General features: G+C 52.2%; 1 protein-coding gene across 6 annotated transcripts; it reads right to left on the bottom strand.

The window, feature by feature from the left end:
- Positions 1-3,724: 3,724 nt before the first annotated feature.
- Positions 3,725-20,084, bottom strand: GPR4 (G protein-coupled receptor 4). 6 transcript variants are annotated; one of them, XM_059382167.1, is made up of 2 exons: positions 20,021-20,084; positions 3,725-6,051 (listed from the first exon to the last, which is right to left on the bottom strand). In XM_059382167.1, the coding sequence occupies exon 2, from the start codon at positions 5,255-5,257 to the stop codon at positions 4,169-4,171; it is 1,089 nt and encodes a 362-aa protein (XP_059238150.1). In that variant the 5' UTR covers positions 5,258-6,051; positions 20,021-20,084; the 3' UTR covers positions 3,725-4,168. The 6 variants fall into 6 exon arrangements, with proteins under 6 accessions (XP_059238150.1, XP_059238147.1, XP_059238151.1 ...); XM_059382164.1 differs by lacking the exon at positions 20,021-20,084 and adding an exon at positions 12,695-12,793; XM_059382168.1 differs by lacking the exon at positions 20,021-20,084 and adding an exon at positions 12,695-12,793 and having other exon boundaries at positions 3,725-5,496.
- Between the last annotated feature and the right edge of the window lie 1,301 nt (positions 20,085-21,385).

Here is a 21,385-nt window from a genome sequence, read left to right as displayed (position 1 = left end):
CTCGGGGGTGGAGCACTGCAGGGGCGCTCCCTGATGTCACCGCGTCGACGCTGACGCCTGACGTCCAATCGCTGAATATGCAAATAAAAGGCGGAAGTGAGGCGGGTCAGGGGGCGGTGCCGTTAAACGGCTGTTCGCTGGAGCGTGGTTGTTTTCCCACGCCCGCCTTGGCTGCTGTCACCGTGTTCCTTCGTGACGTCTTGTACTTAGGTGGCTTACCCGCTTATGAGAGGCTCTTAATTAGTCCTAATTAGGGATAATGAGTCCCAGATACGCTTTCCTCTCAGGTTAGAGCTCTGAGCTCTGGGAATAAGAAGAAACCGACCCTGTAGTGAAACATACCTGGGCTGGGATCCCAGCTCCGCCATTTACTTGCTTGTGATGTTAGGCGAGTGACGCAACCTTTGGGGCATCAGTATTCCCATCTACAAAATGGGAACTGTAAGAACTTGTTGGGTAGTTGCGAGGCTTGCAAGCAAATCTTGAATGTAAAAACAGTGAGGGAACCGTGGTAGGTGCTTAGAATGGTGCCAGGCACCGTATGCCCCCGAGAAGCAGCCCTTATCGCTCTGCTGGTCTGAACACTGTCCTGAGGGTGCATTTCATCCCAGAAATAGCGAATCCAGCCCTTTCCTGAGGAACTGACCAGCGGAGGCCCAGAAAGGGCGCCGCGGGAGACGGTCTCTCAGCCCCCAGAAGGTGATGGCCCCATGTCTTGGCTGCTAAAACCACACCCGTTCTCAAGCAGCCCCACTTCCTCCACTGGTGGGCGATGGTCCCCAGGGAGCTGGCTCAAGAAGGAGTTTAAGGACATGTTTCAGGCTGTCGTCCTTTAGCCAGCAGGGAGCAAGATCATATAAACAAGGTCAGGAAAGGGTTGAGAGAAACTTCTGGATGGCGAGTCTTGGTGGGTAATTGAGAACGTCTAAGAGAGGGAAAGGGGAAGAGAGAGGAGCAGAGGAGCGGTGTGTAGGTGAAAACCCCATTGGGGGCCCCTCTGCCTGCAGGGCTTTCCTCAGCATCCACTCCAGCTCCTTTGTGTCCTTGTGTCAAATCCCTGACACAAATAGACCTCCATTTCTCCATCAGTAATAATGATGGCACTGACATGCATGAACCCAAATATTCTAAATTCCTTAAAATACCAAGACTCCATAAAAACAACCTTCCGGGGCGCCTGGATGGCTCCGTCAGTTAAGAGTCTGACTCTTGATTTGAGCTCCAGTCATGATCTCAGGGTCGTGAGATCGAGCCTGGCAGGTCAGGTTCCGCACTCAGCCGGGAGTCTGTTTGGGATTCTTCTTCAGCCCCTCCCTCCGCCCCCACTCCCTCTCTAACAAATAACTAAAACCTTTTTAAAAAAACAACAAACAAAAATAAACAAACAAACAAAAAAAACTAACCACAACACTTCCCAAGATCCCTTCTGGACTGAAGGTGTGATAGAGCTTGGGGTCTATTCAAGGTCCATTATCTCCTTGGGATACCCGCCTTCCCATTTTACAGACGGGCCAACTGAGGCCAGGGGAAGAAAAGGATTTACCCAAAGTTCCAGGCATAATCAGAATGGAGCCAAGGCTGGGATTTCTTGAGTCCCAATCAAGTCATCTCCTGATTCCTGGGGGTGGTAGTCAGGGGGCCTAGGGGCCTACTCGGAGGGTGAGGTTCCCAGGATGGATTTAGGAAACTTCCAAACTGTGTGACTTTCTTTCTGTTTATTTCATTGCTGTTTCCTCAGCTCCTAGAAAAGTGCCTGGCACACAGTAGATGCTCAATAAATATTTATTGAATGAATAGGAATGAGCATTTCATGGAGGAGTGGAGTGCAGGCTTTCATCTGATTCTCCCAGGGCACTGTGTTCCAAAAAATTCTGGCACCTTACATCTCCATCCCAGTAGCTTTATGGCTTTAAGGTGGGAAAATTACTGGGCCCCATAGATCCCAGGCTTCCCTCTTTTCTCTCCGCACCCAGTACCAAAGCCCCATCTTCCTGCATCTCAGTGATTCCCCCCTCCCTTCCTGTAAAACCATTTTCCTCATTAAGTTCATTTTTTTTCCCCTCCCCTCCTCCCTTCTCTTCCTTTCTCGGAGAAGGGTTTCCAGGAACCTCTTCTGGGAACTTCTGGGATAAGGGGGGGTGTGTATGTGTAGGAGGATCTTCACATCTCATCAGGAGCCTGGAGCCTATTATACATCCATTGGGAGGAAGCGAGGGAGGTGACCTAGCAGAAAGGCCAAGGCCTATCCAGAGCCGGGTGCTTGCTCCTGCTCTCCAGCCTGGTTATGGAAGGATGCCCATTCCTGGTGATCCCCGAGGGCCAGGAGAGGGAGGGTGACCCCATCAGCCAAGGCGGGCAGCCTCGGCCACCCTGGGGCATGGGAACAGAGGCAGAGAAGGAGAGGGGAGAGAGAGCCCAGGATAACTCCAGCGCTGACTCACTAGCTTTGTGACCCTGGCCTAGTCATTTGGTCTCTCCGGTGACCGCCTTGGAACAGGGCCCGGGATCATTCCGAGAGGTCCTTCCAGTTCAGGGCCCCTGGTCACCCTTTTTATGAAGATGGGCAAGGGGCTTGTGTTATATAATCCCAAAAGGCCCTGTGCTTCTTCCATCATTGTGAAGTATGCCTCTAAAAGAAATCCCAGAGCTGACCACTGTTCCTTGCTCACCCCACCACCATCCTGCTCAGCTGCCTCCTGGACTATAGCAGCCACCTGCCGCTGGCCTCCTGGCAGCTCCCTTCCCATATTCTGTCTCCCACTCAGCAGCCAGCGGATCCTGTTAACATTTAAGTCAAATCCCATCCCTCCTCCGCGAAGAGCCCTCTTGTGGCTCTCCTTTATTTCAGAGTAAAAGGCAAAGTCCTCACCAGGACCTACAAAGCCCCGATCAAAAGATCCAAAAAGATCAGCTGGTCCCTTGCCAGTCCCATCAATCATCAACCATTCCTTTCACACTCCGGCCTCCCTCTGCTCCAGCTGCCCTGCTCCACTTGCTCTCCTTCAAAACTCAGGCACTCTCTCACTCCAGAGGCTTTGCACTGACTGTTCCCTCTGCCCGAAGTCCTCTTCCCCCTGACAGGCCCAGGGCCACCCTGCACCTGCTCACCTTCACCTTCCGGTGAGCCCTCCCCTAACCACCTCCTCTAGATCTGAGTCTATGCCAATGGCTGCCTCCCCCGTCCCCGCATCGCGTTTATTTCCCCCCCAGCACACTTATTAATTCCAAACATTATATTTATTTTTATTTACTTGTTTACCGCAAGCCCCATGAGGGTGGGGGCCTAGGCTGTCTTGGTCACCCTCACGTTCCCCAGGCCCAGCCAGCACAGGGCTGGGTCTAGAGTGGATATAAATAAATTTCTGTTGAATGAATGAATAAATACCCTTCTCCTGTCCTGAACCCCTGCCCCGGCCTGCCCTGAACCCCTGCCCCGGCCTGCCTAGTCAGCTCTCCAACTAGTCTGCCCCAATTGTCCTTCGCTTGGGTTCTGAGTCTCCCTCCTCCCAGGTCCTGACTTGGAAAATGCTGTTTGTCCAGAAACTCACACGTGCCCTTCATGTCCTCCCTTCCTTAGAAGACCAGGGGCTTCCCATGGGCAAAAATGACCATGCTACCCTTCGGTGAATTTTTTTCTCCTATCTTCTCCTTCAGTCCCCAAATTTTATCTCCTTATTGGAAATCATCCTCCACCGCCCCACCGCCCCCCCCCCCCCCGCCCCGCTCTTCTTGTCGTTACCTCTGGAAACCAAATGTTTGATTTAATTTACTTGTCTCCTCCTCCAGGAAGCTTTCCCTGACCCTCAGACTGGGTCAGAAGCCCTCTGGGTGCCCCTGTCTGAACCTCTGGGTCATCCCTTTCTGGGGGCAGGTCTGTCTCCCCCATGGGAGTGAGAGCACGTGATAGAGGGCCAGGATTGTCATTTGTCAGCACTGTGTCACTAGCACCACCCAGCACAGTGCCCCTGAATTGTTCAACCAAGTTGTTAGGGGGTCATGGTAGAGGCTGATGATTGGCCAGTGACCCACCAACCTCACTGTTTTCCTCTTTTCTTCTACTCTTATGAATATGAGCACAGCCCCATTTACATACAATTTGCATACAGTAGACCCAAAGGGAAGGGAGCTAAGACTGGGGGAGTGACAGGTTTCTGCACAAATTGGGGGTTCACTGGGCGGGTGGCAGCATCTTCAGCGGCACCTGGTCCCCCTGGGAGGGTGGAGCCGCCGCCCAGCCAGCTGCCAAGGCCTTGGCCATGCTGTTCCTCTTGGAAGTGAGCGGGGTCTCCAGGGTGAGCGAGGCGTTGGCCATCTCCTGGGGCTTGTCACTGGCCAGGAAGCGGAGCAGGTTGTGCAAGGCCTTGGCCACGTCGCTGCGGGCCCCCTCATTGACGAGGCAGTAAAGGATGGGGTCAGCCACACAGTTGAGGCTGGTGAAGGCCAGCGAGCTGTGGTAGGCTGAGAAGACACGCTCCTCAAAGCCACAGTCCCAAGGGCGGCCCAGGTAGACGGCGCTGCGGGAGAGCAGGAGCACGTGGTAGGGCGCGAAGCAGACCAGCACGATGGCGATGAGGCTCAGGGCCAGCCGCTTGATCTTGGCCTTCTCCTGGCGCTCGGTGGACACACTGCCCCTCACGGCCCGCAGGATGCCGCGGTACGACAGCAGCATGAGGGCCCACGGGAAGAGGAAGCCCACGAAAACCCGGTAGAGGTTCATCCAGGCCACCCAGCCCTCCATGGGGAACTTCTCGAAGCAGAAGGTGTGGTTGTAGCGGTCGCGGAAGAGCTCGTCGTGGAACAAGGGCGCTGAGTTGGCCCCCAGCTCCGTGGCCCAGACCACGGAGCTCACGGCCACCGCCGTCTTGACCCGGCGCAGGCGCGCAAAGCGCAGTGGATGGGCCACCGCCAGGTAGCGGTCCACCGAGATGCAGCACAGGAAGGCGATGCTGATGTAGATGTTGGTGTAGAAGATGAAGCCGAAGAGCTTGCAGGAGCCCGGGCCGTGGATCCAGTTGTCGTGGTGCAGGAAGTAGTCGACCCACAGCGGCAGCGTGCAGATGTACAGCAGGTCGGCGATGCTGAGGTTCATCAGGTATACGCCCAGCTCGTTGCGTTGCCGGACCTGGCGGTAGGCCGCCCACAGGGCCAGGCAGTTGGTGGGCAGCCCCACGCCAATGACAAAGATATAGAGGGATGGCGGGAAGAGGTGGTCCACGCGCGAGTCCACGTGGCAGCCGTCCCACGTGCGGTTGCCCATCCTCGGCGCTGGGGCTCCCGAGGCTCTTCCCCCGGCCCACGGGGGCTGTGGGGCCACGGGGGGCGGGAGGCCATCAGGCCCCCTGAGCCCCCTCCTTGGAGGCTCAGGGGAACATGGTGAGTGGCAGTCCACGGGGGAAAGATAAGGGTGACCGTGAATCGTGGACGGGCCTGGGCAGGGAAGGAGAGAGCTTGAGAGGGAAAAGTCAGGGGAAGGATAGAATTATGATCAGAGGGAGGCTTGGGGTGGGAGAGGGGATTAAAAAAAAGAGAGAGCTTTGTCAAGGGGGTGTTTACAGACCCAATCAGAGTGGAAAGGAGGGAGTTGAGGGGTAGCCCAAGAATTGGCCAAGGGGGGTGTTTATGGAAGGGATGGAGGCCTCATTGGGCAGTGGTAAGAGGGAGATATTGGTAGAGGATATAGAAAATACGCGTGGCCACGTTGAAGGGATGGGGGGTGGAATGTTCTAGAAGAGGCATGAAATATGTGCGATAGTGTTGAGATAGGACAGACTACAGTTAGGGAGGGTTGAAAACACTAGGCAGGGTCAGTTGAGTGCTGGTGTTCCCTAGGACCCCGGTAAGAAATAAGGACACAAACAAGATTATGGAAAAGTAGGTGCCCTTAGTCCGGGAAATGTGGGGAGGGTGTTTAAGAAACAGGAAGGAGGTGAGTAAAGGCTATTATGGAGGAGGATTACGGATGGAGTGAGGAATTTGAAGGGGGCAGGGGAGGGGCTCTGGCTTGGCTTGGTCCTGGTGGGAGCTCACAGTTCAAAGCTGACTGTATGGTGCCTGCGGGGAGAGAGGTCTGCCGTGAGGGGAGTCAAGGACACCCCCTCCTCCCCCCACCCCTCGCCATAACCCATGGGCTGCTGAGAACGGGCATCCTAGCGAAAGCTAACTGAGCTTCGTTCTAAGCAACAAATCTCTGTAAATGCAGATTTAGGGGTCCGGATCTATTTTCCCTGATAGACATTAATAACCCCACTCAGATTTTATAACTTCCTTCCAGAAACCAGGTAAAACGCACAAGTATTGTATCACGCTCCGGCAGATGCTAACCCTGTCATTTCCCAAAGGGACGTGAAGCCCAGAAAGGCTGCTCACTCCCACCAAGGATGCACAGCAAGGTCATGATGGAACTAGGGCTGGAATCAGTCTTCTGCTGCTAACCCAGGACACCCCATCCTTGACAATGATAGAGACAGATAATAACAGCTAAAGCTTATTGAGCCCTACCACATCGCAGACCCTGTTCTAAGCACTTTTATGGGCATTAATACATTACATTTTCAAGATCCCTACAACAAACATACTGAACATATCGTTACCATTCCTAATTGGCAAACTGAGGCACAGAGCCCTTCAGAGACCTGTCCAAGGTCCTGATAATGACGGAGGGATAAGATTGGTTCTCACCCCTTTTCTCTAGCCTGTGCATGTTTCCATCCAAGAATAACTGAACAGAAAGGGCCCTGGGCTGGGCAGTGGGGGCTGGGAACCATAGCTGCTTTGGGGGGGGAGATGAAAGGAGGGGCTACTGGAAGTGATCACATTCTAGCAGCAAGGGAAGCCCTGGCAGCAGGGCCAGCGTCCCTCCCTCAGGGTCCACTTCCCTCATTGTCTCTGTCCCCAGCCAACTTTCCTGAGTGAGAACCCTGGGCCTTTCACCCCCTTGGGAAGACCTGCAAACACAGGGCAAAGGACAGTCATGGACCAAGATCCTGTCCATTGTCCGCCCAGAGGGTAGGGGAGCGAAGTCCTGAGTCAGAGGCACCTTTGTAAGTCACTCTATCCAGGGCTTTCCATGGTGTTAGTTTTTTAAGATGTGAAAGGTTTTATTGTTATTATAACTATCTTTTTAAACAAGATTTTAAACTGGAAAGCTATCCAAGACAGTGGAAAAAAGAAGCTGCTCTATGTTCTCAATGAAATCAAGTGGGGGGGCAGGGGACGCCACCTCTGAAGAAGCCCCCAGGACACACTTAGAAAACCACTGGTTGAGTCAACTGGATTTATCAGGAAACCAAGGCCCAGAGAGGTGAAGGGATGAGCCCAACATCATACACTGGGTTCTTGGGAACCTCCCAGATGCCGAAGCATCTTTCCATGGGAAAGTCCTCTTGGCTCTACCTCCACAATAAACCCTGAATCCATGCATATCTCTCAGAACCTCCTACCACTGTCTGTTCTGCACCACCATCGCTGCTTGCTTGGACCTGTGCAGTAGTTCCTCACTGGTTTTCCTGGCTGCCATTCTGGCTTCCTTCAACTCACTTCCCACAGGGCAGCTGCCAAGGTTTGTTAACATGAAAATGAGCTTTCATTACCTCTCTGCTGGAAACTGAAATCCTGAAATCCCAAGTGCCTTCCCAGTAGACTGCTGATAATATCCAAATTCCTTGCCCCAGGGAATAAGGCACTGCCTCACTCCCCCCCACCCCATCTCTCCTCCTCCACCTCAGCAGGCTCAAGACCCATTACCTTCTAGATTCAGCCGCAAAACCTTTGCTCTTTCTCCGATCTTCTTAGGACTCTGCTCCCTCGCCTCCTTCACTCCCACAGGGGAGGCCCTCCCCATCCCCCAGAGTCCTGCCCACCCACTCCCAGGGCTGTCGCCTCACATCACCTTGTATCTTGTTCCCATCTGTCTGTCTGTCTGAAATGGACATTCCAGGAGGGCAGTAACCTTGTGTGGACTGCTGTCTCCCAGCACCCAGAAGAGGCTGAGCATATAGTAGACACTCAGTAAATGACTGTGGGTCGAAGGAACAGGCATTGGTCAGCCCATCCAGCAAAGCAGGCTCTCTCTCCCTCTGAGGCAGCTACAAGTTCAAAGAAGTCCCTGCAGGGTCCCAGGGAAAGAGGTTGGAAGGGAAATAAAATGAAAAGGGCAGGATCTATCCGCTACATAATTGACTTTGAAAGGTCAGGGCTGAGTCCCCCTTAGTAAACCCTACCCCCTGTGGGGTCCTTAGCAGTCCAGCGGCTGCCCCCACCCCCAGACTCGCAGACAGTGGTTCCTGGATCCTGTGGACAAAGGGTGGAGACAGCACAAGCTCCCAGGGCTGGAACAGGGCAATCCAGCTCCTCCCTTCGAATATTCTCCACCCAGACCAAGTCCACGCAAAAAACCCTCCTCTCTCGCCTTCTGTCTCTCCCTTTTCTTGTAACATGGAGAAACTTCATGCTTGTTCCAGAGCCTCAGTTTCCCTTTCTGTATAAAGGGGGAGGGAGCAAAACCTTTATACTATTCACATCACAGACAAGAAAACCCTTGGTAGGACGGCATATCATCTACAAAATGTGCAGCATTTGAACAATTACTATTATTCCACATGCACAGGAGAGCTGAGACAAGAAAGGAACCAAGGCTGGGAGTTCCCTTTGCCCTGCGCTGGCCAGACCCTCCTGGGTTCAGCTGAGCCTGGAGCGGGTACAGCACAGCAAGCGTGAGACTTCTTTCCAGACGCCAGAGGAAATACACTTCTCATGGCTAATTTCCTCGAGGGGGAACCAGCTGGGGGCTCACCTCCCCCTCCTCCCCCTTCCTCCTCAACCCACCTGCTTCCTGGGGCTTCTGGGCACGGAGGGGGGGGGCCCACTCAGCCCTCTTTTTTCGCCACCTGAGATCTGCCCACCATTACACCATCAAAATCACAGAACCAGAACCGAGACTCAAAGCATTTCACAGTGCTATAGGTCTGTACGCTCCAACTGGGTGGGAGTGTAAGGCTGTTTCTTGACCCCTTCCTTGTACATGTGGGGAAACTGAGGCCCAGAGCAGCAAAACCGTTGTCTAAGTCATGTGACGTGTCAGCTTCTGGCAGATCTCCTGTCCTTCTTGATCCAAGAGCCTCCCCTTTTGCCAAATGTTTTCTCGCCTCACTCCCTGTGCTCCTGTAATGTTTCTCAAGTCCTTCTGGGGTTATCAGCCCCCTTTGAGAATCTGCTGAAAGATACAAGGAAGGGCTTTCTCCCCACCAAAAAGCAACAACCAGTGTTTTTGTGCACCCCCAACACCTTGCCCAGCCTGGGGCGGGCTGGGGCGGGGGTAGGGGGGCAAGATCCTCTTTAGCTGGGATCTATGTTTCCTCCCTTACTTGAGGTTTATTGGAGATTCAACCCCCAAATCTTTAGCAAGAAGCTCTCCCTAGCCCCCAGGCCCCCCTCTCTGGTCCCTGCTAGCCCTTCCCGGGGAAAGGAGGAGAGATAAGCCCAAGTGTGGAGTGATAGTGAGGGGACCAGAAGGACTGGGCAGACCCCAGCCGCTGCTTCATCTCTTGGCTGCTCAAGCCAGATAAGACTCTGGGCTCCACCAACCACCCCCAAATCCAGTAAGGCTAAAGGACTCTGGAGGGCTGAGAGGACACGAGGGAGAGGTGATGCAGCGCCCCCCCCCCCCGCCCACTGCATCCCTGTCCAACGTCAGGTTTCACTCACCAGCCTTGTCCTAGAAGCCACCAGACTGCCTCTTTGCCCCCCTTCCCTCCTCTGCCTGCTCTGCTTCCCGCCACCCCCTTGGCAGCCCCACGGGACGGGCCAGCTCCGGTCTGCTCATTAGGGGATGAAATGTGATCACCGTGTCTCGCTCCCCACCTGGTGCCCTGGCGTCCGCCGGAAACCAGGGGGCAGTCAGGCCACCGTGACCACCTTGCTGGGCCTCAGTTTCCCCATTTCTACCGCCGTTCCCACACCACCCAAAGGGGACACCGGGGTCCTCCTACTCTACCCCTCTGACATCATCCATTCCAGCACCCAGAAAATCCTCTGGATCTATTGTTAGTCCAGTTCACAGTTTACCATTCTATTATTGTAACCTTCTAGAGCTTTACCTTTCTTCCATTCTATTATTATTATCCTAGCGGCTTTCCATGTCTTTACCCTTTAAGTTTCTAATATTCCAGGAGTCTCACATTCCAAGATCCTAAAGTTCTATTGTTAGAACGCTCTATGATTTTTTTTAAACATTTCTACGACTTTCATCATCTATTATTAAACTCTCAGTGATTATTATCTTGGCCCAGCAAACACGAATACGTATTTCCCTTCCTTTTTTTTTTTTTTTTTAACAGAAATGGGAACACACTCTATATACCGTGAAACCCCACTTCCTTTTTCCCTCCTTATCTATTCTGCTTGTTAGCGACCCAGCAGCCCGAAGGTCTAAGGTGGCACAGAATTCTAAAATATGGGGGATTCACAGGAGATTGGGAGGGGGGGGGGAGTTGGGTTGGTAGTCACCACCACCTCGCTCCTAAATTCTCCCTGCCCTGGGGGGACTGCTAGGAGCCCCCACTGCCTCCATCCCGAGCCCTGCCGGCCTTCTCTCATCCCTCCAGCTCGCTCACACCAGCTGAGTTATTATTTGTCTAGACACAAACCAAATTATAGGCCCTGTCCCGAGGGAACAGTGGGCTTCATGGGGAGGGTCAGGAGACAGAAGCAGGCGGGAGTTAATCCCTGCCCCCCCCATTTCCCTTCCCTTCTTCCCTCCTTCTCTGAAACTCCACCTCTCCCACCCAAACCGACTCTTGTCCCCTCTCCTCTCCCCAACACCATGGCTTTGGAAATATTTTCTCTTCTCTGCTTCTCAAATGCTCCCCTCTGGATTCCAACCATTCATACTCACCCTGGCATTCTTCCCTCCTCACTGTGAAGACCTCTTTTCCCAAATTAATCCGACTTAGTGGCAGCAAAAGAAGCCAGCTCTCTGGATTTGGGCTTCAGGGGAACCGGAGTCCCAGCCCCCAGCCTGGCATGGACTCATTGTGGGGACTTCTGCTCCCTGGCCTCAGTTTTCCCATCTGTAAAATGGGTGCCTGACCTCCATGGCTCTGTAAGCCCTTTGAGCTCTCTCTGCTTGGAATCCTGAAATCTGCCCAAGATTCCAACACTAATCTTTTTGGATTGAAGCATTCATATATCCTGAGGACTTGTGATCTGAAGATTGTGGGGCCCCAGGCCTCCCTCTGATCATTCTCCCATCCTGAGTCCTTCCATTCAAAGACTTCAGTTGGTTAAGCAGCTGCCTTCGGCTCAGGTCATGATCCCAGCGTCCTGGGTCCTGGGATGGAGTCCTGGGATCGAGTCCCGCATCGCATCGCATCGGGCTCCTTGCTCAGCGGGGAGCCTGCTTCTCCCTCTGCCTCTGCCTGACATTCTGTCTGCCTGTGCTCGCTCTCTCCCCCTCTCTCTCTGATAAATAAATAAAATCTTAAAAAAAAAAAAAAAAGACTTCATGCTCAAGGGTTCTTGATTATGATTCCCAGAGCCGGGGAGCCGCCTATCATATCTCTTATTTCCTCCTACTGGGACCCCCTCAAAAAAGGAAATCTCCCCATCCTCACCCCAAACCTGAAGCTGAGTTTCTCTATAGAGAGAGATTGGGAGGTACCCTCCCGGTGGGTTCAGGAGGAGGGGAGCTGGTGGCGTGGCCCAGGCTTGGGGGCGCTAGGGGATGGCCCCTATCAGCTCCATCTGTGTCAGTAAGTACCCCAGTGCACATCCTGCCTGAGTTAACACAACACATCCCACCACCAACAGTGGCTCACAGAAATTCCAGAGCTGTCCTGCAGCCTTGTTGGGGGCGGTGGGATGTCCTGTGCAAGCAGGGGGTGGGGGGAGTGAGGTGGAGGCAGGAAGGAGTTAATGGTGACCTAGCCAAATCCTGGAAGGGAGGAAGTGGGGGAGGAAGTCCACCCCCCAGCCAGGAATTCCTGAAATCGGAGGGTGGGGTGGGTGCGACCTCAGGAGCAGTAGGGGGACTCTCTAAAGGGGGCGCTGGGGTCACAGTGTCCCTCAGCGTCCACCTGCCCCAAGCGGCAACCCTACACCCCACCCCCACCCCACTCTCAAGCAGCTCCTCAGCCCAGGGGAAAGCTCTGGGATGCACCAGAACTTGGAATGAGATGACGGTGGGGTCGAGGTGCCAGAACAGGGTCTCAGGAAACACAGAGAAAGAGTCAGAGACACAGGAGAGAGACAGAGACACAGGAAGGGAAAGGGCAAAGAGATGCACAGAGACAGGGGAGAACCATGGAGTTGGGAGGCACAGAAATCCACGGGGACTGAGAGTTGGAGAGACTGAGGGATAGAGGCAAAGGGAGGCAGGGAGAGGGATACAGAGACAGACGGAGAAGCAGAGAGAAAGGAAAAGACACAGAGACACCCAGAGATGCAGAAGGAGAGGCACACCCAAGAGGGAGAGAGGACCGCAGACAGAGACCTATCCGAGACGGGCGGAGAGAGGGAAACGGACCCAAAGACACGGTCCGCGCGGAGACGGCGGGAGCGCGGGAGAGGGGCGGGGACGGGCCGCGCGGCGCGGGAGACCGAGGCACGGACGCAGGGGCGCAGAGTCCCCGAGGGGCGCGCGGAGGAGGGGCCCCGCGGCGGCCGGACGCCCGCGGGCAGGGGAAGGAGAGGCGCCTACCTGCGCGCGGCGGCTGGACGGGGCGGGCGGCGTCTCTCCCGGCTGTGGCGACGTCTGAGCTCGACCGCGGCGCAGGGACCCCGCGGCGACTCCTGTCGGCCCCGGGCCGGAGCCGCGGGCCGAAGCCCCGCCCCCGCCAGCCCCGCCCCCGTTAACCCCTCCCTTGTCGCCGCCCCTTAAGCCCTTTAGGCTTTCACCCCATTCCAGGCTTCCAGCCCCCGGGTGGAGGTAAGCCGGGGAGAAACCTCACCTGCTGCCTCAGCAACCCCCTTCCCCAGCCCCTCCAAGGCCGCAGCGTGGAGGCCCCCATCTCCTTAACCCCTTTGCTTCCCCTCCGTGCAGCCCTACACCTCCTGCCTGACCCAGCCCTCTGCCTCTCACCCTCCTTGAGCGGATCCATTTCCTTCCCTCTGAGGCCCAAGTCCTTAACTCTGATGATTGCGTGCCTCCCTTCCCGAGGAAGAGTGAAAACAAGTCTGTCCTCACTGCTGGACTCAGGGCCACCTCTGTAAGGCGTCCTGCCCTTGGTCAACCAGACCTTAGCCTAATAGTCCTCTGTGCCTCAGTTTCCTGTCTGTCAAAGTGGTCACTCACAGTCTCTTTGTCAGGCTTTCTTTTCCCCACAGAACTTTTTAAAATTATCTGTCCCCCTCTGCTAGAGCAGGGAGGAGTCATGTCTGCATCTGGTTTGTTTACTGTTGTGTGTCTTTTGCCTGGAAGCCGGCTAGGCACGGCGACAGGTATGCAAGACACATGTTCTCAGGGAGTGAATACATAAGGGTAAAACAGTATTTGCTGATTTTTATTATTATCACGTCCTTCATAAACTGGTCGTGAGAATTCATTCTCCATCAGCACTTGGGACACACCTGGCATCATGCAGCACTCAGAAATGACAGCTATTGGCTTCACAAATTCTTTTTTTTTTTTTTAGAGAGGGAGAGAGTACATGCGAGCCAGGGAGTGGGGGGAGGGTGTAGAGGGAGAGGGAGAGGGAGAGAGAGAATCTCCAGTAGACACTACACTGAACATGGAACCCAACATGGGGCTCGAGCTCACGGTCCTGAGATGGTGATCTGACTGAAATCAAGAGAGGGATTCTTAACCGACTGAGCTACCCAGGCACCCCTGATCGCAAATTCTTTTTTCTTCCGTTCTTATTGTTGTTGTTGTTGTTGTTGAGCCAGAAGAGGGGCAGAGGGACAGGGACAAACAGACTCCCTGCTGAGCTTGGAGCAGGAGTACGACTTGATCCCAGGACCCGGAGATCATGACCTGAGCTGAAGTCAGATGCTTAACTAACTGACCCACCCAGGCATCTCTCATTCTTCATTTTTAATAAAAATTAAAAAGCCCGGATCTTAAGGAACAAGACAATGAATTGTGACAGATACACTTGTGTGCCTAAGTGCTCAAATCAAGACAGAACATTTCTAGCACCTAAGAACCTTGTTCTTTGCTCCTTTCCAGGCAATACTCACAGTCTACTTCACGCCTAGCGGCAACTGTTTCTTTTTACACCAGACATTAGTGTTGCCTGTTCTAGAGCTTTTGCTGTGTGCCCTTGCACAAGTGACTTCACCTCTCTGAGCCCTATTACTTACTTCTCAGGGCTCTTGAGGGACACAGAAAGTTAGGGAGTTAACTAAGAGACCTGCAATGCACATGGGAATGAAGGTATTTTCCTTTCATATTCCCTCAAGGAGACAGGAAAAGAACTAAGGAAGTTATCCCGAAGGCTGTGGCCCCTCCCCATGTATAACCCCAGACTCATCCTATCAGCCTCAAGACAAGTCCCACGGAGCCCTCCTGTCAGAACCTTGGTCATCCCAAGCTCCTCTTAAGAAAGAATTCCAAGGGTCCTCTATGAGGGGAGAATCCTCTTCTCTCTTAGGCTCACCCTAGGTTCTCTGAGGATCCAATCCTGGTAGGAAATAGGTAGCCATTCAGAGCTTAAGTGGGAGCACTTAATAAAGGGATATTTCAGAGGAGTGGGCAGGCGGAAGGAACCCACACAGTAGGAGGCAACACCAAGGGACTGGCCATGGGTAGAGCCAAGCCATTACCATGCTTAGGGCAGGAAGCTGGAATTTGGAGAGGAGCCCATAGAACTTGTAGCTCTAGGTAGAGAACAGAGCTACTGCCAGAACAGCAGGGATGCGGGGAGCGGGCCCCCCAAATAAATACTCCCATTTTTCTCCTCCTACATTCCGATTTCCCATCAGTGCTTCTGTGGGCAGAAGCCAACCAGAGCGCGAAGGGCAAGGGAGCTCCATGGATGGAGTCCACGCACGGCGGTCTCCCAAGGTCCAGAGCAGGGAAAGAAAGGCTCAAAGTGATTCTGGGGGGCACATGGAGAGAATCGTCAGCGCTTCTTCCCTGCAGGGCTACGACTGGGCACAAGGGGGCGACAGAGCACCAAGAGAACCAATGAAAAGGCTGCTTCACTAGCACCTGCCACGCCTCCAGAACTTGGACAGTCGGGAGGGGTCGACAGGTGTGGGACAATAAAGGAGACTTGGAACAGAGAGCGTCAGAAACTGGCTTCTGAAACCTGGAGATCTGGAGGGGTGATACAAAGGCTGAGCCCTGGGGGCTGAGTAGGAGTTCTCCAAGAGGACGCGTTCAGACGCGGCGGGGCGGGTGCCCAGGGAACAGCCTGTATGGAGGCTCCAAGGCACGAAATGTCACAGGGAAGGGCAAATACGGGTGATTCAAATGGCTGGAGATGAAAATTGGGGACAGGAGAAGATTCTGGCTGAAACAGCAAAGATGAAGACAGGATTGGGAGAAAAGGGGAGGGGGGAGGGCAGCTGAATGCAATGAGCATTGACTGCATTCCAGGCAGATCTAAGCACTTCCTGTGAATATCTCCCCTATGGGAGGTACCATTTCACAGATGAGAACAATGAGGCACAGATGCTGTCAAAAGGCAGCAGTTTTGGCAACTGGGTTCCGATTCTTTAACCACGGCTATGCTGTTTCTTGGAGCAGGAAACAGGGTTGAGGAATTTGAACTTCCACCCCCTTCATATAAGACACAATTCTTTCACACACTTCAACACCCAGATAAAACTCGAATACTCATTCAGCAAACATTCCCTGATCCCCTGCTGCTGTGCTAGGCAGTGCTGGGTACACAGCAGTGACCACGGAAGCCATGACCCCTCCCTCCCTGGGCTGGCAGCCAGTGCGGGGGTGACAGATCTATCCCTTATAGGGACCCCTCAGGTCAAGGGGGATGCTGGAACCCAGAGGAGCTTTGTCACAGTTTGTTGGGCAAATAGGAGGATGGAGGAAGGGCAAAACTCTCAGAATTTCCACACAAAACAACTCCCATCATTTGGTTCATTTCTTACTCAACCTTCAGTCTTCAGTTCAGTTGTCCCCTCCAGGAAGCCCTCCCAGATGCCCCCTGAGTCTTCCTCTGCCTCCTCAAGGTCACCATTGTCTGAGCATCGGTCTGCCTTCCCCACCGGATTGTGAGTACCTTGAGGGCAGGACGGGGACAGTCTCACTCAGCACTATGTTTAAACATTGCCCAGCTCAAGGAACAGCCTAGAATAAACATGCTCCAAAAAATAAAAACCAAATAAATTTTAAAAAGAATAAGTATGCTCCTTGCCCTATTAAAGAATTCATTAACTCATTCATCAACATATGTATCTGTCAAGCATTTACTGCCCGCTAGACACTGTGCTAGGCACTGGGGATACAATCTTCAAAAGCCAAAATCCTCACCCTTGTGAGCAATCGATTAGTGAATAACTGATTGACTTCTGGTCATATCAATTGAGATCTGATGAGAAGAAAAAGCTCTCTAAAGGCCTGAGATATAAGGGAAGCCACTTTTTTTTTTTTTAGATTTTATTTATTTATTTGACAGAGAGAGACACAGCAAGAGAGAAGGAACACAAGCAAGAGGAGTGGGAGAGGGAGAAGCAAACTCCCTGCCGAGCGAGGAGCCCAATGCGGGGCTCGATCCTAGGATACCGGAATTAGGACCTGAACCAAAGACAGATGCTTAACCAACTGAGCCACCTAGGAGCTCCCCACCTCAAGATTTCTTTCTAAGTCAGCATGATGATGTGTACACGTTCTTGAAACCAAAAACCTGATTTACATCTCGTCAAGCCTACATTGTGCACCTGCTTTGCGAACAAGTTGCCTCAAGAAAAGCTATCTTGTCCTCAAGATACCTATGATCAGCGCTCCTACTCCCCTCCTTCCCCGATTCCTTCCTGATTCTATGTTACTTTATAATGTTTTGAACTTTGATAAGAGGTAAAGAGGCGGGGCGCCTGGGTGGCTCAGTGGGTTAAAGGCTCTGCCTTCTGCTCAGGTCATGATCTCAGGATCTTGGGATCGAGCCCCGCATCGGGCTCTCTCTGCCTCTCTGCCTACTTGTGATCTCTGTCTGTCAAATAAATAAATAAAATATGTAAAAATAAATAAATAATTGAAATTATAGTTTAGGTTGCTGTTTCTGGAGACTCACAGACAGTCTTCCTTACTGACCAAAAGGGGCTTTGCAGATTTCTCCTGCAATAAATTTTTCCTCTTTTAGGAAGAGATGGACTTGCTAAGTTGCCACTCTTTTTTTAGTATATGTGCTGCCGAAGCAAGCACGCTAAGTTGCCACTCTGAGACTATAAGACTCTGAACTTTCTGACCCAAGAGATCATCTTGCAAGTTGAGCAAAAAAAACCCCACAAATGTGTAATGTTCTACAAAATTCTTTTTTTAAAACATTTTATTTATTTATTTGACAGAGATCACAAGTAGACAGAGAGGCGGGCAAAGAGAGTGGGAGGAGGAAGAAGGCTCCCCCCGCAGAGCAGAGAGCCTGATGTGGGGCTCGATCCCAGGACCCTGGGATCATGACCTGAGCCAAAGGCAGAGGCTTAATCCACTGAACCACTCAGGTGCCCCCCCCTTTTTTAATTTATTTAATCTCTGTAGCCAACCTGAGGCTTAAACTCGACCCTGATATCAAGAGTCATGTGCTCTACCAGCTGAACGGGGCAGGAGCCCCTCCACAAAATTCCTATGTATTGTTTTGTCCAGAAGAATTCTATGTTTGCTACCTTAGAATGTTTCTATAGGAGCAGTGGTTCTCAAAGTGTGATTCTCAGGGCATCAGTACTCTTCCTGGAACTCTTTGGAAATGTAGATTCTCTGGAGAACCTCAGGCTGACCAAGAGGAGAAAATGCATTTTCATTCTAACAAAGCCTGCAGGTGATTCTAATATATCTATATCTAATATATCTTCAGCTTTGAGAATTACTGAACTAGAGAATAGGAAAAAAAAATTCCCAAAGCAATTCTAAGCGCCTCCAACATTATATACAAGATGTAAGGGCACCTGGGTGGCTCAGTTGGTTAAAGGCTCTGCCTTCAGCTCAGGTCATGATCCACATGAGTCCCACATCCCCTGTTCAGTAGGGAGTCTGTTTCTTCCTCTCCTTCTGCTCCTCCCCACCACTCATTCTCTTTCAAATAAATAAATAAGATCTTAAGAAAAATAAAAAACAAGATGTAATTAGATAGCATCCCTATAAATTATCTTGGCTATCAGAGATGGAGAAGATCAGAACATCTCAAACCCCCCCCACCCCACAACTTGGTACTGTCACTGGTGATATTCTAGTGGTTTTGCCCTCACAGGATGCTATCGGTTATTCTAATGAGGGATAGAAGCAGGAAAGCGTTCACTTATTTTTTTTTTTTAAGCCTATGAGCCATTGTTTTATTTTATTTTAAAATAAGCTCTGAGGGCGCCTGGGTGGCTCAGTGGGTTAATCCTCTGCCTTCGGCTCAGGTCATGATCTCGGGGTCCTGGGATCGAGCCCCGCATCAGGCTCTCTGCTGGGCAGGGAGCCTGCTTCTGCCTCTCTCTCTGCCTGCCTCTCTGCCTACTTGTGATCTCTCTGTGTCAAACAAAATCTTAAAAAAAAAAAAAAAAAAAAAAAAGCTTTAAAAAAAAAAGCTCTGTGATGTCTAAATAGGGTGTCTCTCTCGATTGGTCGATTGGATGAGGGTCCCCAAATAGGGGGCAATGATCAGTGGAAGCCGGTGGCGTGGACAGTGGAAGAATTCACCGAGACAGAATAAAGGAGATAGACGTTTACCAAACACACCGCAAGGGAGCAGTGGGCAGGACAGTGGAGGAGAGGCTGCCGGCAAGGAGGCAGTGGGTGGGGGCCGTTTTTTAAAGGGGGAAGATGGGGGCGCCTGGGGGGCTCAGTGGGTTAAGCGTCTGCCTTCAGCTCTGGCCATGATCCCAGGGTCCTGGGAGGGAGTCCCGCATGGGGCTCTCTGCTCTGCAGGGAATCTGCTTCTTCGTCTCCCTCTGACCCTCTCCCTACTTGTGCACTCTCTTCTCTCTCTCCCTGTCAAATAAACAAGTAAAATCTTTAAAATTTAAGAAAAAAAATAATAAAGGGAGAAGATGAGGGCATAACATATGGCGATATATGGAATTCTCCCTCTTCTGGTAAATGAGCCTGGTTCTAAGTAGCCCACTGGGCAGTGAGAGCCTAAAGATATTTTGAGGTCACTGTGGGCCCTTCCTACATTCCACCATTCAAGCCTGTTTGCCTAAAAGCCACCTCTACAAGCTCTGTGCCCAATGTGGGGCTTCAACTCACAACCCCGAATGCCAGAGTCATGTACTCTATAGACTGAGCTAGCCAGGTGCCCCAAAATGTTGATCTCTAGCCCAGAAGCCTGATGTAGAGCCTGCATAGTTTTGGTAAGGATTAAATAAATGCTGGTCTGGTTGAAACATTCTCTCTCTCTCTCTCTCTTTTTTTAAAGTAGTCTCCACACCCAAGGGTGGGGCTTGAACTCAGAACTCTGGAATCAAGAGTCAGATGCTCTACCAACTGAGCTAAGGAGGTGCTCCAATATTTTTAAAAGATTTTATTGATTTGACAGAGAGAAACACAGTGAGAGAGTGAACACAAGCAGTGGGGGTGGGAGAGGGAGAAGCAGGCCCCCTGCCGAGCAGGGAATCAGATGCAGGGATTGATCCCAGGACTCCGGGATCATGACCTGAGTCCAAGGCAGATGCCTAATGACTGAGCCACCCAGATGCCCCTTACCTGCTCTTTTAATACCTGTATTCTTCTTGGGCACGAGACAGCCATACATGTCATCAGGACGGCCATTGATCTTAAGACTCCCATATAAGGTTTCCTTCCAAATAACCACGTGTAATCCCTCAATGAGGAAAAAGGCAAGATACGTCTGACTGTGTGCTTCCCAAAAGGGACCGATTGGAGCTATTACCCAGGTTACTTAGGGTTACTTAGGTTACTTACCTAACCAAGGACTGCTCCCTTGGGCCTGGATCCTGGAGAAAGCTTGGGAGAAAGTTGTCTAAGTTCCATCTTTTGTTTTTTTTCATGGCTTTCATTTGTCCTTACGCACGGGCTAAGGACATCCTGCTCCCAGATTGAAAATACTTCTAGAGGGGTTCTGGGTGGTTCAGTCTGTCGATTATCTGCCTTCAGCTCAGGTCATGTTCCCAGGGTCCTGGGATAGATTCCTGCATCAGCCTTCCTGCTCAGCGGGGAGTCTGATTCTCCTCCCGCCACTCCTCCCCCCACCCCTTGCGCTTTCTCCCTCTCTCTCTTTCTCTCTCAAATAAAATCTTTTGCAAAAATTTAAAAAAAAAAAAAAAGGCACAAAACCCACCTCTGGGGGGTGGGGTTACACGATTCTCTTGAGCACACCTGCTCTCAGATCTCAAGAGTGTCCATTTGCTTTAATACCCTACCCCACTGTGCTGCACGTCTGTCCTTGAACTCCTTCTGGTAACAAGCCCAAAAAACCTTCCGTGGGGATTCCTTTGGGGTCGACTAGGTCAAGACCCAGGGGCCCGGAGTCTCCCCAGTTCACCGGGCATCTTTCTGGAGCGCCCCCTTCCTCGGTTAGTCTCCCACTCTCGCCTTCCTCCAGCCGGAGACTTGCTTAGTCACTGTCCCCCTTTGTTCTCCTCTCTCTGATCTAACAGGAAAAGGCCTAAAAAGGACACCTCGTGTGTTTCCTTCCCTTCTGCTTCTTTTGTAACTCTGTTGGCCTCGATAGAAGCTAGAAGATGGGAACGTCTGAGCAGAAAAATGAACCGAAATTCCTTATGGTCTGGCCTTTATGTCGCTGTGCCCAAACACCTGATCTGCCCACACTCCTTGAGGACACCCCTCTCCTCTCCACAATTCGCTGTCTCAGGCCCTTCGGCTGTTCATTGTTCTGTCCCGATCCCTGCAACCCCCCACTCCCCCCACCACCACCTTTGACCGGTCCTGTCCATGCCTCTCTTGGTTTTCTGCAACCCCCCGCCCCACCTCTCCTCCTTGTTTGCTGCTTCTGTTGTGCGTCCGATCTGGACCAGAGAGGGCTGGATGCGTCCTGCCAGCCTCTCCTTGTGTGGGGGGTTTCCCCATCATTCGTTCCTGGGTTAAGGGACAGGAGAATGGGAGGCAATCCCCTGGTGAGTCAGCATAGGGCTTTAAGGAATAGTCTCCAGTAGCTGCCCAGACACCTTTTGTTTTGGGGAGAGTCCCTGCCTTTTCGGGGGGGGGCCGGTTGCAACCTATTTTCACTTTTTGTTGCTGGAAAGAAAATGTGTGTCTGTTGGTCTGTCCAAGCGGATGAACTTTAGGAGTCGTCTTTCTCTGCCCTCT

Source organism: Mustela nigripes, chromosome 17 (genome assembly GCF_022355385.1).
Source record: "Mustela nigripes isolate SB6536 chromosome 17, MUSNIG.SB6536, whole genome shotgun sequence".
Lineage (NCBI taxonomy): Eukaryota > Metazoa > Chordata > Mammalia > Carnivora > Mustelidae > Mustela > Mustela nigripes.
The sequence above is the reverse complement of the archived record's forward strand: the minus strand, read 5'-3'. Positions and strand labels throughout refer to the sequence as shown.